At 39.9% G+C, this 14477-nt stretch overlaps 1 protein-coding gene across 4 annotated transcripts in view; it reads left to right on the top strand.

Moving 5' to 3' along the window:
* The window catches only part of ptprfa (protein tyrosine phosphatase receptor type Fa), a 356286-nt gene that overhangs the window by 299208 nt on the left and 42601 nt on the right, over positions 1 to 14477 (top strand). For all 4 annotated transcript variants that reach the window (XM_085246465.1, XM_085246467.1, XM_085246466.1 and 1 more), the window contains 2 exons: positions 7390 to 7553; positions 12809 to 12918. In XM_085246465.1, coding sequence (XP_085102591.1) covers positions 7390 to 7553; positions 12809 to 12918 — 274 coding nt within the window. The remainder of the gene's footprint in view (positions 1 to 7389; positions 7554 to 12808; positions 12919 to 14477) is intronic.

The raw sequence follows: 14477 nt of genomic DNA, 5'->3' as shown, positions 1-14477 counted from the left end.
TTTAAATGCAGGATAAATAGTAGCAGTTAGGACATAGCTTCTGTAATGTGCATTATGTAATGAAAGCTGTTTAGCCATCTGCTTATGCTGCTTGTGCTGTTAGCCATGAGGAGCTGTTAATGGTTGGTTTAAGTTTGGTGAAAGCTGCGATTTGAAGATCGCTCAGGTAGAAAGTGAACTAGAAAACCATCAGAATAACTCAGGTTATGTTTCAAATCCATCCTCCTAAAATACACACAGAAGTGAATTATGACCTGGAAAATGAACACTCCCTTTATCATGTAAAAAGATTATTTATACATTTTTCTGCTTTAGAGAATCAAGCTGTGAGTTTGTGCTGCTGCCTTGGCCAAGAGATTTGATCGCAGTGGGACGGAAGCACAGAAAAACTGTTCCTCAAGGCAGAAAATATTAATTATGTATGAGTTTTCATTAAGGCTATATGCAATAACTAACAGGTGACCAGCCAACATAAACATCTTGCGTATGTATTTGATGGGTAAATAAATATATTCCTACCCACAGTTGTCAAGTATAATGGTGTGAAATGGGCATGACATCAGCCAGCGTGCATATATGCATACTAAATGTCTGACATTTGCAGCCTGTACTAGATGCAAAAACAGGGAGACGTTCACAGAACCGACTCCATGGCACCACATTTAAAAATCTGCTTACTGATAAACAGCCTCCTCTCGTAGATTAAAGAAACATTTAATCAGCTCCACTCCCTCCACTACTTAATCCATTTATAACTGTTCCAAGTCTTAATTTCTATCAACACTGCACCAGAAGCTGGAAGAAAGGAAGCGAGAAATGAAACTATCAGGTGCAATGCAAAACCAAAAAAGGAAAATTAAACTTCTTAACACCAGACATCTTTATAAATGACTGCGTGTCACATTCAGCATTGACACTTAGTGTTTGCAGTAAGTTTGCAGTGCATGAGAAACTTTCATTAAACAAGCGACAGCTGCACTGTTATAATAAAAAATCTAAATCCCAGTCGGAGACCCACCTGATTGGTAGATTACTTTTGCTTCGCTACAGTGCTTTAGTTGTTTGGGACGGACGAAACGGCAAAAAGTAGACTTGTCCCAAAAGACACTAACAACACCAAACTATAAACACTGAGGAAATAAGGCATTTGGTTGGCAGCATGTGCTTCTTGGAGAAGGGATATGAAAGCGGTGCATCAGACGAGGAGCAGAGACAGTTCGGCTGTGGGAGGATAAGCCTGGAGCGCGCCTGCTGCCAACTGGTGCACGCTTCTAATGTGGGTGACAATTACTCACACACAGCAACACACGCACAGTCGAAGTCATTACGAAAAACAGTGGGAAAAGGAAATAGAAGAAGTATCACTCACTAAGCTTTCTAACAGTGTGTGTGTGTGTGATTATTATTATTATGCAAATAACAAAGGCACTTATCCAAAGCAAAGCAGAGCAACTTGTACCTTGACTAAAGTCATGCCAATTCAGCCGTGACAAATGAAGGCCTGAGTAAGAGGTTATATTTTAAGGCCTTTTAATTCAAAGAGAGCTTTATTAACACGTCTGAGCAAAAATCAGGTATGTTAACACTTATGACAGGATTAAATTCAGTTTTTCTGCGTGCAGGAAGTTCTCACCAAAAACAAAGACAGAAATCGGATTGTCAAGACTTTTGTTTTCTCCTTAAAAAAGAGGTTTTAAAAAACTGAGAGACAAGTTCATGGTCGCTTCTGTAGAGTGAAAGTCATTACATGTGCATGCTGAAAATATGGGTAGGAAAAACATCTCTACTTTCCATGTGACTGCCACTTATTTTTGGTTAGCTTGTTGTTGTGTAACTTCAGATCTTCAGGCCATCAGATTCCCGTGCGTTTCTACATTCATACAAGTTTGGATTAACAAGAATGATTATAATCAGGTTTCTTGCCTTGAAATGAAAGTTTACACTACAAAGAATAAACTTTAGAGTTTGATGTGTTTGCAAGGCCGATCTGTGTCAAAATGATTTATATTTTTTTGCATTTAGCAGCAGGACAAATACAAAAAAAGTCTGTTATAGACAAAGATCATGTATAATTCATGTGTAGCTGTCAGATTGGACACCGCAACCTCGACCATGAATGCTAAAGTGAAAATGAGTGTGGAAAAATGTGCTGAAATTAATGAATCATTAAGGAAACAAAGCTGGTCGAGGGTGGCTTTGTTTTTAACAAGCGGCACACTTCAGTGGGGTTTACGGCTTTTACCCAGCGGAGCTGCAGCCTTGTTGAGCCAGAGCCCGTCAGGCTTACAGGAATATTTATAGTCTCATTCACCAACACAGTGCAACTTACTACACTTGTCTCACAGAACATAAAGTGACAAGCAGAACAGTTACTTAAAGAGAATTACTCCCTGCAAATTGATCCATGTAACCCCTTTTAATGTTTATTCTGTTGCCAATATCGGACTGCCTCCAACTCTGCCGCTTAGAGAAGACCTAAAAGTGTTTTCTTTGATTTCGCTTCATCTGCAATATTTGATTATTTTGTAATGAAGCAATTTTTTTTTTTGCACTGCTTTACTCCAGAGGTCATTAGGATGACAAACATCTCTTGGTTTGGTGTTTTTTGGTATTAATTTCTCTAATTTTACATGTCAAAGTCAATTGGAGAAGTACTACTGCTGTGCTGGTGAAATACTTGTTTAATGTGTTTGGTGGCTCTGGAGGAGTTTTTGTTTACTCGAGTGACATTGCTTGAGAAATGATTGGTCTCCACAGAGACTGTAATTACAGAAACACTGCATGAAAACCTGGCCGTCTGGGGGTTTAATGATGTGGGCTTTTACAGAGAGGGGGCTCTAAAATACTGATGCAATCATGGGAAACATTGCTGTTTAACATGGGAGTCATACTGCCATAGACTAATGGCCCATTTCCATTGAAAAAACTGTATACAAAAGATGGATGTAGCTGACATGACATCACTGCCTGGTATTTCTGATTACCATATTTTTCAGACCATAAGGAGCATTAAGTGAAACAAAACAGTCAGATAAGTCAAACTTTACTCAGCTTCTTCTTCTTGCTTCCTTCTCTTCCGTACCATTGATTCATTAATGCTGAATCCTCTCTCAGCTGCTCTATTCCCATGTTGTTGCAGTATATTAATGACTAACCTCGTATTGTGGATGGATTATCTCAGTTGTTCTCCTGACTGAAGTTTGGTCCGTTTACAGCATCCTGCCATGCGATTGCATTTGTCTCTAACCATCAGGAACCTTCACGTTAACTTTTATCGAGTGGAAAACTGTTCGCGTTCATCCTTCAGCTTCACTATGTTTATGCTATGCTAACATAGCTGTGTTGCTAGCGGTCACGTAGCACATCATTATATAGCAGCTAGCCCAACTTCAGTAACCCTACAAACGTCACTGCTGTTTAGTTTTCTGTCTTCATTTATGTTGGAAGTGACAGCAGAGCTGTACGTTTGAATTTATTCACAAATCTCTCAGTCAGAACATGCTATATCATGTTTAGGTGGAAGCTAGCGAGCTAACTTCCTGCTAACTTCTAACTCTGTTAAATGTAATCAGTTCTGTTTTCATGGATGCCTGGATGTTAAACTTCATAGTTACACCTGGTAAAGCAGCAATGCTGATCATTTTATTAAAGATGAAAGAATTTAGACAGTTTTTAACTCCCAGTGATGCTGCAGTGTTCGTTTGAGTTTGGGACCTGAATCGGACGGAGTTTAGGACCCAGGACTCCGCGACACTACGGCAGCCGTAATGCTCCGACAATCCATCAGGCTGTGCGGCTTCGTAGCTTAGCAAAGTTGTACTAAAACATTTTTTGACAGATTTTTGAGCGCCATGTACCACATAAAATTGGTTTGAGAATTCACACATAAGATGCACTGTCGATTTTTGAGAAAATTAAAGGCTTTTAAGTGCGCCTTATAGAGCAGAAAATACAGTAGCTAACACTTGCGATCGCTGTTACCAAGTTTCATCCATACTGTATGGGTCACAAACAAACGAACATGTAGAAGATTCAACTTAGTTATAAAAAAGAATTCATTATGGAGGTTTTGATTAACTGTGAAGACCACAATAATTTTTTGTACCTGACTGGAAAACTGTTTACCTCGACTGTAGGACTGTGCATTTCAACATTAAAGTCTATGTGGATCAGCTCACCGGAGTCAGCCTCAAGTGGCCTTTACAGGAGCTGTTATTTCTGCATTGGCTTTATTTGTCAACCACGAGGTGGGCGCTTGTTTATGTAAACCACTGAATCAAATTTAAAGACAACTGCAGCCAATGACACTGTTCCTATGGATGCAAATAGCTTAAATTGAGAAAGCATTAGAACACACACTCTGTCATCTTTTGAAGTTAAAAGTCCTTGAACTCAATAAATTGGTGAAAGCCATTCAAACCTGGCTGCTTTGGAGCACTGGAATCTCAACAAGTGATAAAGTGGGATTTGTCACATTATGCTTGATGTGCTCAGCCAGAATAGGCCTGAACAGTGAGGATACTTTCAGTTTTTAGCCTTTTTTGTTGTTGTTTTTTTTTTTAAGCTAAGGTAGGCAACATGTTTTTTGCACCATTAGACGAAAATCCATTAAAAGCTTTCAGCATATTGAAATGCAATTAGTCTGAGAGAGAAGCAGACCGTCGCACCTACTCTGGCCTGTTTTTAAGTAGGTGACAATGATATGAGACTATGGCCAGATGGCATAATCGATGCTTTGTTCAGCGCGAGTCCGGATGGTCGACATCAGTCCATTACACAAATCAAAGCCCTAGATGTAGCTATAAAGAAATATGTATGCTTCAACAGATTTATATGTTTTTCGTTTTTCTTTGTATATGTGCTGGTCTTTCCAAAGATGCGCGACTGCAGAGCTGTGACTTTCTGTCCATCAGCATTTACAAACATTAAAAATATGTGGCGAAAACAGATCTTTTAGATGAACAGACTCTGTCCTAGCAGCGAGACATGAGTTTATATTGTGCCAAAGTGAGAGTCTAGGTCCATGTCCTTTAGTGATGGCAGGGGAGAACTCAGGGCTGGCCTCAGGTCTCCATGCCCCATCTGAAGGTGTAGTGAAGCTGTTGGCATTGTTGGATGTGTCCTCAGAGGATGTTGCCGATGCGTATCCTTGCACTGAGCTTCTTGTGCCCCCCTGGCCTCAGGGTGGGTTTCATGACAACAAGCAGTACGGTCCCACATCAAGCACATCCAACACAGCAGCCTGTCTCTGCCTGTCTCACACCTCACTGTCTGTCCTCCTCTGTCCCCAACCCCATCCCCTCCACCTGCTGCCTTCCAGGAGCTGTTACAGATAACCAGTTGCCTTCACCTGCAGAGACCTGTTATCGTTTAAACCTCATTTACACTCCCACATGGAATCCTGCTTTACAATTGCTTAAAATCTTTAAATTGATGAATTGAATCAAAATGTTTTCACAGTTTAAAATATTTAAATTACATGAAGTTTTTTGGTAATGTGATGGATAGTCCTGTTACAGGTTTCACATTATTCCTCTGATCGATGGGGGACTGTACCACAAAATATTGTAAAGCTTCAACAAAAGCAATAAAAAGGCTTCATGCAGGTTACATGGATGCAATAAATGCAGGATTTTCTTTGGGTTTTTTCAGGAGCTTTTTCAGGAACTCTGTGCACCACGAAGATATTTTAGAGTTTTAACAAGAACCAGCAAGAATAAACAAAACTTATCCAAAAGAGTGCAAAACTGAGTTTCCATTAGCATATTGTTATGTTTGCCACACACTGGGAAACAGATCAGTTTGTATAGTGTTATTTTTTTCCTCAGTGAGACAACAAATGCCTCTTTGTGTTCTAATTATTGATGATTGTGTTTTCTGTTGTTGTTGTTGTTGTTTTTTATTGTGATGGGGTAATCATATTAGTCATAGAAACTGAACTGGAATAGAAATAAACGTCACTGCACACATGGGGAACAAAGGTACCTTCATGCTATGAAGCACAAACCTCTATATCAGCCTACTGCCAATATACAAGACAGAGACATAAACTAGCCAGAATTTCTTTCCATTTAATTTCAACAAATAAGAAAACAGTAAAACGCTCACATCTAAGAATAAAATTAATTTTTATCTAAGTTGTTTTTGTGTTGACCCAGACTGTCTCCTGATATTGTATCGTAAAAACTAGATGAAACCTTTACCTCTAGGGAACTTTTTTTAAAACCACCCTGAGAGCCAGTAATTAGCTCTAAGAATATTCACAAGTTATTTCCATTCAATGGTTTTTACTGTCCCCTTATTTTCTTCCTAAAACATCGCACAACTACCAGCGGGACTGTTTGATAGATGTGTTGCATTGAAAAGGGACGCTGTGGTGTGAATACCTGAAATCCCCAAAAACTTGGCGAGCTGTGTGACAAGAACAAAATGCAATGATTTGCAAACCTCATAAATCCGGATTTTATTCATGGTGAAACACAGAAAACAGGAAGAGGAATGACGTCCCCTTCTTGTCTGATATAGGACTGTAGATGCTCCGGTCCATGATGCTCCAGAAAGGTCTGGACTGCACTTAAGCTAGTTCAACACTGGACTCCTCTAGTATGAAGTCATGCTGTTGTTTTAGGTGTTTGTTTTTTTAGGGATTTTTTCACCGTGTTTACTTCTTCGAAACTCTAAGATGCTCCTTTCATGCCCACTCATGTTACTCACTGTTTACCAGTTAACAAAATATTCCTCCAGCTGTTTCTTTTTAGTACCACTTACTTTTCCAGCCTTTTGTTGCCCGTCTCTCAACTTTTCTCAAAACATGTTTAAAATGAGCAAAAAGATTTCATGAAATAAAATGATGTTTAGACATCTTTGTGAGGACAGAACATTGGGATCAACAGTCACTTGTTGCAGCGGTCCCCAACCTTTTTGGCGCTACGGACCCGTTTATGTCCGACAATATTTTCACAGACAGGCCTTTAAGGTGTCGCAGATAAATACAACGAAATAAAACCAGTACCGGTACCAAAAAAAAGAAGATTTATTCAAACGATATAAAACTAATGATAAAAACTGATTAAAACCCCTGAAAACCATAAATTTCACACCCGAGCCTCAACTCTCGCAGCCCGGTACCAAACGACTCACGGACCGGTACCAGTCTGTGGACCAGGGGTTGGGACCGCTGGCTTCAAAATCCCCGTCCTCGTGAGTTTGAAGGCATTTTTGAGGCTCAAAATGTGGTTTTAGTGTCAGGATTAGGTTATGGTCAGGTTTTTCACTCGTTTTTGATGGTTAGGGTGAGCAGCTAGGGAAAGCGTTATGCCAATGAGATGTCCTCACTGAGATATGAAAACAAGTGTGTGTGTGAACTGACTGAATCCTTCTCGTTTGCAGCAGAGGACATTTGCAGCCAGCCCTTTCTCTGATCCCTTCACGGTGAAGATCAGTGGGGTTATTCGACAACCACAAGAAGACCCAGAGATGCTGTGGGTGATGGGTCCGGTGCTGGCAGTCATTCTGATTATCATTATAGTCATCGCTATTTTACTCTTCAAAAGGTGAGTATGACACACGCAACAGCGGACACTGCGAGGACACACACTGGTTATTTTTGGAGTGACGCCTCCAACAGATGCAGAAAACATTAATCGTTGATCACATCAGACTCATAAAAATACTGAAAACACTGTTTTTTACAAGCACATTTTAATTTCTGTTAACATTTTCCTTCACAGGGCCTTTACTGCTTTGACTTCAGTGAATATTCAAGTAAAGACAAAGGTTCCTGTTTTGTTAAAATGCTAAATTATTAAATTAATGTAGTGGATCTATCAGTGACTGAATATGATTTTAATCAGTTTTAGTACATACCCTAATAGTAGGAAGGAAGAATGTCTTTTTAAGAGGAAATGATCGCAGCAGAACCAGGCGTAGGAAACAGCAGCTTTATGGAACGTGTCAGGGTAAAACGAGCGCACAGAGATAGCAACAGAACCCAAACTATGGAAGACAAAGGACGAAATGTAATGATATGCAATACAGTAGAAAACTAATACTCAATACATGATGGGAAGTCCTCCATCGGGCTGAGCCTGTAGTGACATATCTAAGAGATTGTTCAAGATGACCTGATTCAGCCCTAATTTTTCTTTATTATCAAAAAGGGAAATTTTAAGTATGATCTTAAAAGTGAAAAGGGTGTTTGTCTCCTGAACTCAAACTGGATCCACAGGAAGGATATCTGAAGCTCTGTCTCCCATCCTACTTTAAGGGATTCTATGAACCACAAAGAAGCCTGCAGGCTGAGAGGGAAGGGCTTCACTGGGATAATATGAATATGAGGTTTTTAAGATTATATAGCACCAAGTCACAACAACAGTCACCTCAAGGTGCTTAATATTGCAACGTAAAGACCCTATAGTAATACAGAGACTGGTTAGGGTTAGGGTAAGCAGCTAGGGGCCCTCCATGAACAGTGGGAAGGAAAAACTTCCTTTTAACAGGAAGAAACCCCTGATAGGACCAGGCTCAGTGAGGGGCGGGGCCATCTGCTGCGCTGGTTGAAGCTGAGGGGAGGGAGACAGGACAAAAGACACACTGTGGAAGAGAGACAGAGGTTAATAATAACTCATAATTAAATGGTTTATAAACAAATGGTGAGAGAAGGAGAAACGCTCAGTGCATCATGGGAAGCCTGTGGAGGGTGAATTCAGGGTCACTCGATCCAGCTTTAAGCTCTGTCAAAAAGCAAAGTAAATGAAGTAAATTAGTAAGACACCATTTCCTCTCCATCTTGTGAGTAATCTGCTTTAAAGTTGGTATTTGAGAGTGAGACCATGGTGTCACGTCACTGGGCGCTCTGATAGTTCAAGACTTTGAATGTGAGCAGAGGAGAAAAACTAGAAAGATCCATTTTTCTAGTTTTTCCTGAATCCTCTCACTGCAGCATTTTGGTGAAATAACAAAAAATGGAATACACTCACATCTAAATTACTTTTTCTAGTTACCGCTTTGTCATTTCAGTTAGCAGAGCAGTTTGTTCATATATATTTTTATAAACTTTATTTAAAAAAAAAACGTTTACATGTCAAACTATCAGATGTAAAAAAAAAAAAATTACACTTTTATTCCCTGAAACTAAGTAACAGAAGCATCAGGATACAGATGATCCTTTTTTGTCATCTGTTGTGAGAGAAGCAACACTTTTGGTAAACCTTGGAGGCAGTACATGCTCATTGTGTTCCTCCTCATATCATCGAGCTGAGTCCACAGAGAGACCTGAAGCATTTTCTTCAGCACAACAGATGACAAGAAGATTTTATTAGAACCGAGTGCCAGGAAACGGTCAGAGTGGAAGATTTTCTAGAATAGAGACAGACATTTGTCTTCTTTGAGCCGGCCTGAAGGCAAAGGTCCTCCATGGCATATGGGAGGGAGGTGCTGCGAGCTACCTCGCGGCCCTGCTCTTCAAGCCTGACAGTTGGCTCGTGCTTCCTGTTCTTGGGTCAAACATCTGGAGTTACTGACTGGGCTGACGAGGGCCTCTATATGGCTGCTGCGCTGCTCAGAGGCACAATTTGTTTTGTCTTTTTCCTCATTCTTCCTTTTGCTGTAGTCCAACGTCAAACAAAATCCTTTGTTTTTCCAAGATCAATTTTTTTTAGTTAGGTAAAAAATACATACAAATATAAATATTGCCTGAGATTGTGAAGACTTGGTGACATTTTTAACTAATATTGACATATTCAGATATCTTAGAGTTACTAAGACTTTAAGTGCGTCTAATTAAGGGGTATTTTAGATTGTTGGGTGTGTTTTTACTGTAAGCCTCACATGATTCCATTTATTTTGAAAATCATGAAACTTGAATTAGGTCATTAGTCACAAGAAAAGTTTAACACAGTTAGCTTATGTATACCAATATCGACTCATGCATGCTAAACTGAAATATAAAGAGGCTGCTTGGTAGTTTCACTTACAAATTTTTTTGAGGGGAAAACTGATGCAAAAGTTGGAATTAATACCAACCATAGAAATGGATAGCCATGGGTTTATGACCCAGAAGTGACCAGAAGGTGCAGTGTTGTTATTAGCTTAGCCAGGAGGCTAGGTTAGCATGCTGCATTCATAAACTATACAGGTCCAATTCACAGCCATCGGCTAATTCATTCCAAATAAAAAAGAAAAAGACAGGATTTGTCTCACCAGCAGCACAAATACTGCAGATAGATGGACTGAGACGAAGCCTAGCAGCTACACCCTGCTGCGTCACCTTCCACCTATCAATAAACGCAGCCAACCCCTCATGTAGACTTTATGCTTTAACAAAATAAAAAACACAAATTCATCCACCACACGGCTGCTATGAAGAGGGGAAGTTTTTTGTAAACATGTTTATTTCTGCTGTAAGCTTCGACACTTTCACTCGGGAGTCTGTGACTCTTGGCTGGCTTTTAGAGCCAGTCTCCAATGACCATTAGAAGAACTTTGGTTTTTGGCCCTTTCAGCACTGTGGGTTGATGTTTAGAGGAGACGGCTGCTTCATCACGTTCCACAGACTGTGAAACCAGCTTTCCATTCAGGTTACAGTAATTTGTTCCAGGTTGCTCTGTGGAGATCATTAGAAATATTAAAAACACTCTCTCTTTGTTCATGAACTACATCAGATTTTATTAGAAAATGAGATCAGGTCAAAGATGAGATGAAGGAGTAGTTTGTGAGGTGAAGCAATGAACTCTGTCAGGTCCTCTGACGACTTGTAAATGAATCCTCTCTGTTTCTTCCTCCTTGCTAACTGTCTGCCTACTTTCTGTGGATGCAGCAAACAAGAAAGGTTAGTGCTCCTGTCTGTTTCCACCCTCCCACCCTCCAACCTCTCCTGCCTGCCCTTGCACATCGTGCATGCTGTGTAAACATGCTTTGTGGGTCAGACGTGTCTACATTTGCTGACAGTGATGATTTGAAGTGACAGATACTTGTTTCTGTTACACGTTCAAATCACAGCCCCACGTCAGTGTCTGTGAGCTGTCTTCTTTTTGTTTGGTTTTCAGGCATATCGGCTTCAATTGACAGCCCCTCTAAGCATGTGTGTCTTCAGTGTCAGCGTGTGAGACTACATTTTAGCATGTTTGTCTCTTTGTGCGTCTGTTTTCTGCTCTTCAGCTCTGTGTCGAGTGTCGAGTTCACAAATCCGGCTGATCTTTCCCTCCAGAATAATTCTCCCTTCATGCTTTCTTCACCTCTCAGCCCCTCACACACCTGCAGAAGCAGCCTTCAAAACAAATTGTAGACATGGAAAAATCGAATCCTGATATCACCAAGAGGCAATAACTGACATCACAATGGCATTTCACTCTCCTGTTTGTGTTACCTGCAAAAATCATGCTGAATACACACCTGTGAATATATGTGTCACGTATGCGTGGGCTGATTGATGATGTATGGGCTCCATTTACTTTCCACAGTCCCTAATTCAAAATGTATAAAATATATATAATATCCGTTTATCAAGAGATGTTTTAAATATAAGGACGTTCTGTTTCAAGGTGAAACACTCAGGTTTGCCTGCACTTCAACCCTAATGTAGTTATTACATTTAAGGAATGCAAATTAACGGTTCATTTAAAGGGGCTATAGCTGTTTGAGCTGAGCAGATGAATTTTAGTGTCATATTTCTGTTTTAAAGGAGTCATTTGCATTTCTCATTGTCTGTGTAGCAGCCGTGCAATGCAGTCTCGTATCGCCACATTTCCAGAGAGGGGGTGTTGAGTTGCCCACTCTTTATTTGCATAAAGTTTGGGTCGAGGCTACTTTATGCAAATCAGGTGTGTCTGAAAATCTTTGAAACAGGCAGCTGATGATCTTAAATCAGTGTTTGAAAAGTAAATGGAGAAAGCTTCTACTGTGCAGTTCAGTAGCATACTGTAAATATTAGGTCATACTTACACGTTTAATATTCCCAAGTACAACAGATACTTCACTAATGATAAAGCCCTGTTAAATAAATACCAACATGAGCCACTAACATTTGAACTGATTTCACTCATTTTGTTTGGAAAACTGTGTCATCAGAGAAGGGTCTGGATGTGACTCATCTGGATGTCTAAGGAGTTTAGAAGTGCTGAGAAATAAAAGATGCCCTTTCAACCAAATTGAGCTATAACAGGATGTATTTTTCTGGCTCGCCACCTTTCGCTTTTTAATCAATTCTTAATGTTCTTTTGATGCTTGGTATGGCGCCTTCAGCGTCGTCTTTGAGCGTCGTCTTTGAGCGTCGTCTTTCAGTGGGTTTTAGCTGAAATTCTGTGCAACCCTGGAATCAGGAACCAAGACTGGACACATTGTTACCCATCAACAGATTTTATTCACGTATCCAGTCCAGGGTCAAGTGACTGAGTAAACTTTAGGTTGCTGGTCTGTTTCAGGAATTATATTGTTACTGATTTTAAGTCTGTGTTTATTGTTTAGTAGAAACTTTTCTTGGGCCATAAAATAAAATTTAAAACAAATACATTAAAATTCCTATAAAATTGAAAAGTCAGAGCAAACCAGCTCAATATTGCAAATAGGAGGACACTGCTTGCAGCCAAAGTTTTAGTCCTCAGACATTCTACAACGCTTTTCATCATCTATAAAGTATGCTCAAATTACGTGTAATCCTTATTGTTTTTTGCACAGTAGCTTGTTGCAGATTCTTTTTTCCCAGTATTTTCCAGAAAATAAAGTTTAGAAATTTGCTCATTCGGAGTCATTAATACCCATTTGGCCTGTTGGTACATTATGTAACGTTAAATTGGTTTTGCTTTTTCTCCAGGAAACGAACGTCTCCAGCCAAGGATGAGCACATGGCAGGAGTGAAGGACTCGCTGCTGGCCCACTCGTCAGATCCTGTGGAGATGAGGAGACTCAACTATCAGACACAAGGCATGGACACACAAACACATGCACATGCAAACATTCAGCCCCATAAACAGACTTTTACTGAGGTCTAAATTTTTACCAGTTGCATCCAGTTTCTGTTTCTAAAGGTGCTGAGAAATTATCACTGAAGGATTGTGTTACTGAATCCATTGACACCCAGAAATATAATGAAGGATCCTGTTTTTGAGGTGACAGGTGACAACTAACTGTCAGATTCAGTTTCTCAAGTATCAGTGTCACCTCAGTCATTTTTGGATGAGACTTACACGGTTTTAAAACTTGTGTTTTAGTGTCTGTGCAAGAACATGAAACAACTGCTTTAGAAAATATCTTCATTCATATTTGGCACTTTGTCTCCATGTTGTTGTTCTTTTCACGTCAGAAGTGATATTTTCATGAGAGGGTGGAGTCCTAAGTTAGCAAGTTTAGCAACGTGATTTTAGAGATTTTTTTTTTTAGTTCAGTTTAATTTCATCAGTTAAGTTTTACTTACATAGAGCCAAATCACAACAACAGTTGTCTTAAGGCGCTTCATATTTTAGGTAAAGACACAATCCCAACAATCAGACGACCCCCTATGAACAAGCCCTTAGCGACTGTGGGAGGGAAAAGTCTCTTTTAACAGGAAGAAACCTCGGGCAGAACCAGGCTCAGGCTGGTTGGGGGTGAAATTTTAAAAATGCCTTGCACAGACACAGACTGACTGACTTTGCATTCATTCCAGTAATGAATGCAACGTAACAAATAAATCACATTTCTTGGACAGTCAGTTAATCTAACCATTTTGTTTATCACATACTTTAATTAAAAATGTGCCATCACCACACACACTGTCAGGAGGGCCATATATTAGCATGAATTTAAACATCTAGTGCTAATTATTGATGCAAAACTGAAAAACTGACTCCCACTCATGTTTGTCACAGTGATTTCATTCACTGCCTCCTATTCCCTTACTCCGTTACTTTGAAAACGTGGTGTTAAAACAAAGTGTGTGTGAGACATCATACTTCTGCATTTTGTTAACTTCATTATCGTGCTGTTAAAGCCTGGGTGGCATATTGTTTCTGGGGCAGCCGTGTCTCCTAATGCATGTTTTTGGCGGCAGGAAGTCCGTCTATAACTAAACAGTTTTCAGCTGGCTTAGTCTGATGTTTATTTCTGAGAAAAATGTCTGATTTCCATCCATAATTTTCATGTGAAAAAGCATGTAAACACTCTAAGGTTGTGTGCATCGGGACATAATAAAACCAAATCACCTGGTCTGTACCAGGTTCTAAAATTAGATAAGTACTCTGCTGGTCAAAAGTTTCAGAAAACCCCACTTTTTCCTGTTTTTATTGAAAATGATGCCGTTTATTGTCTCATTGCACTTTGAAATGAAAGTATAGTACAAATAAACAATTGGAAGCAAGAAATCTTGGAATCAATTTATAGACTGTGGTGGGGCGTGGTCTGCGATGCCGTGCAGGGAGGGCGGACGCACCTGCTCAGCATCCGTAATCACACCCGCCGAGTTAAAACACAGGGACTCAGGTGTGTGTGGTGTTGTTTCGTGGTGA

The sequence above is a fragment of the Mchenga conophoros genome, linkage group LG15 (assembly GCF_057382185.1).
Source record: "Mchenga conophoros isolate Kocher_MC1m ecotype Shallow Benthic linkage group LG15, M_conophoros_male_GT1.1, whole genome shotgun sequence".
Taxonomy (NCBI): domain Eukaryota; kingdom Metazoa; phylum Chordata; class Actinopteri; order Cichliformes; family Cichlidae; genus Mchenga; species Mchenga conophoros.
Note: the sequence above shows the minus strand (reverse complement) of the source record. Positions and strands in the feature narration are given on the sequence as shown.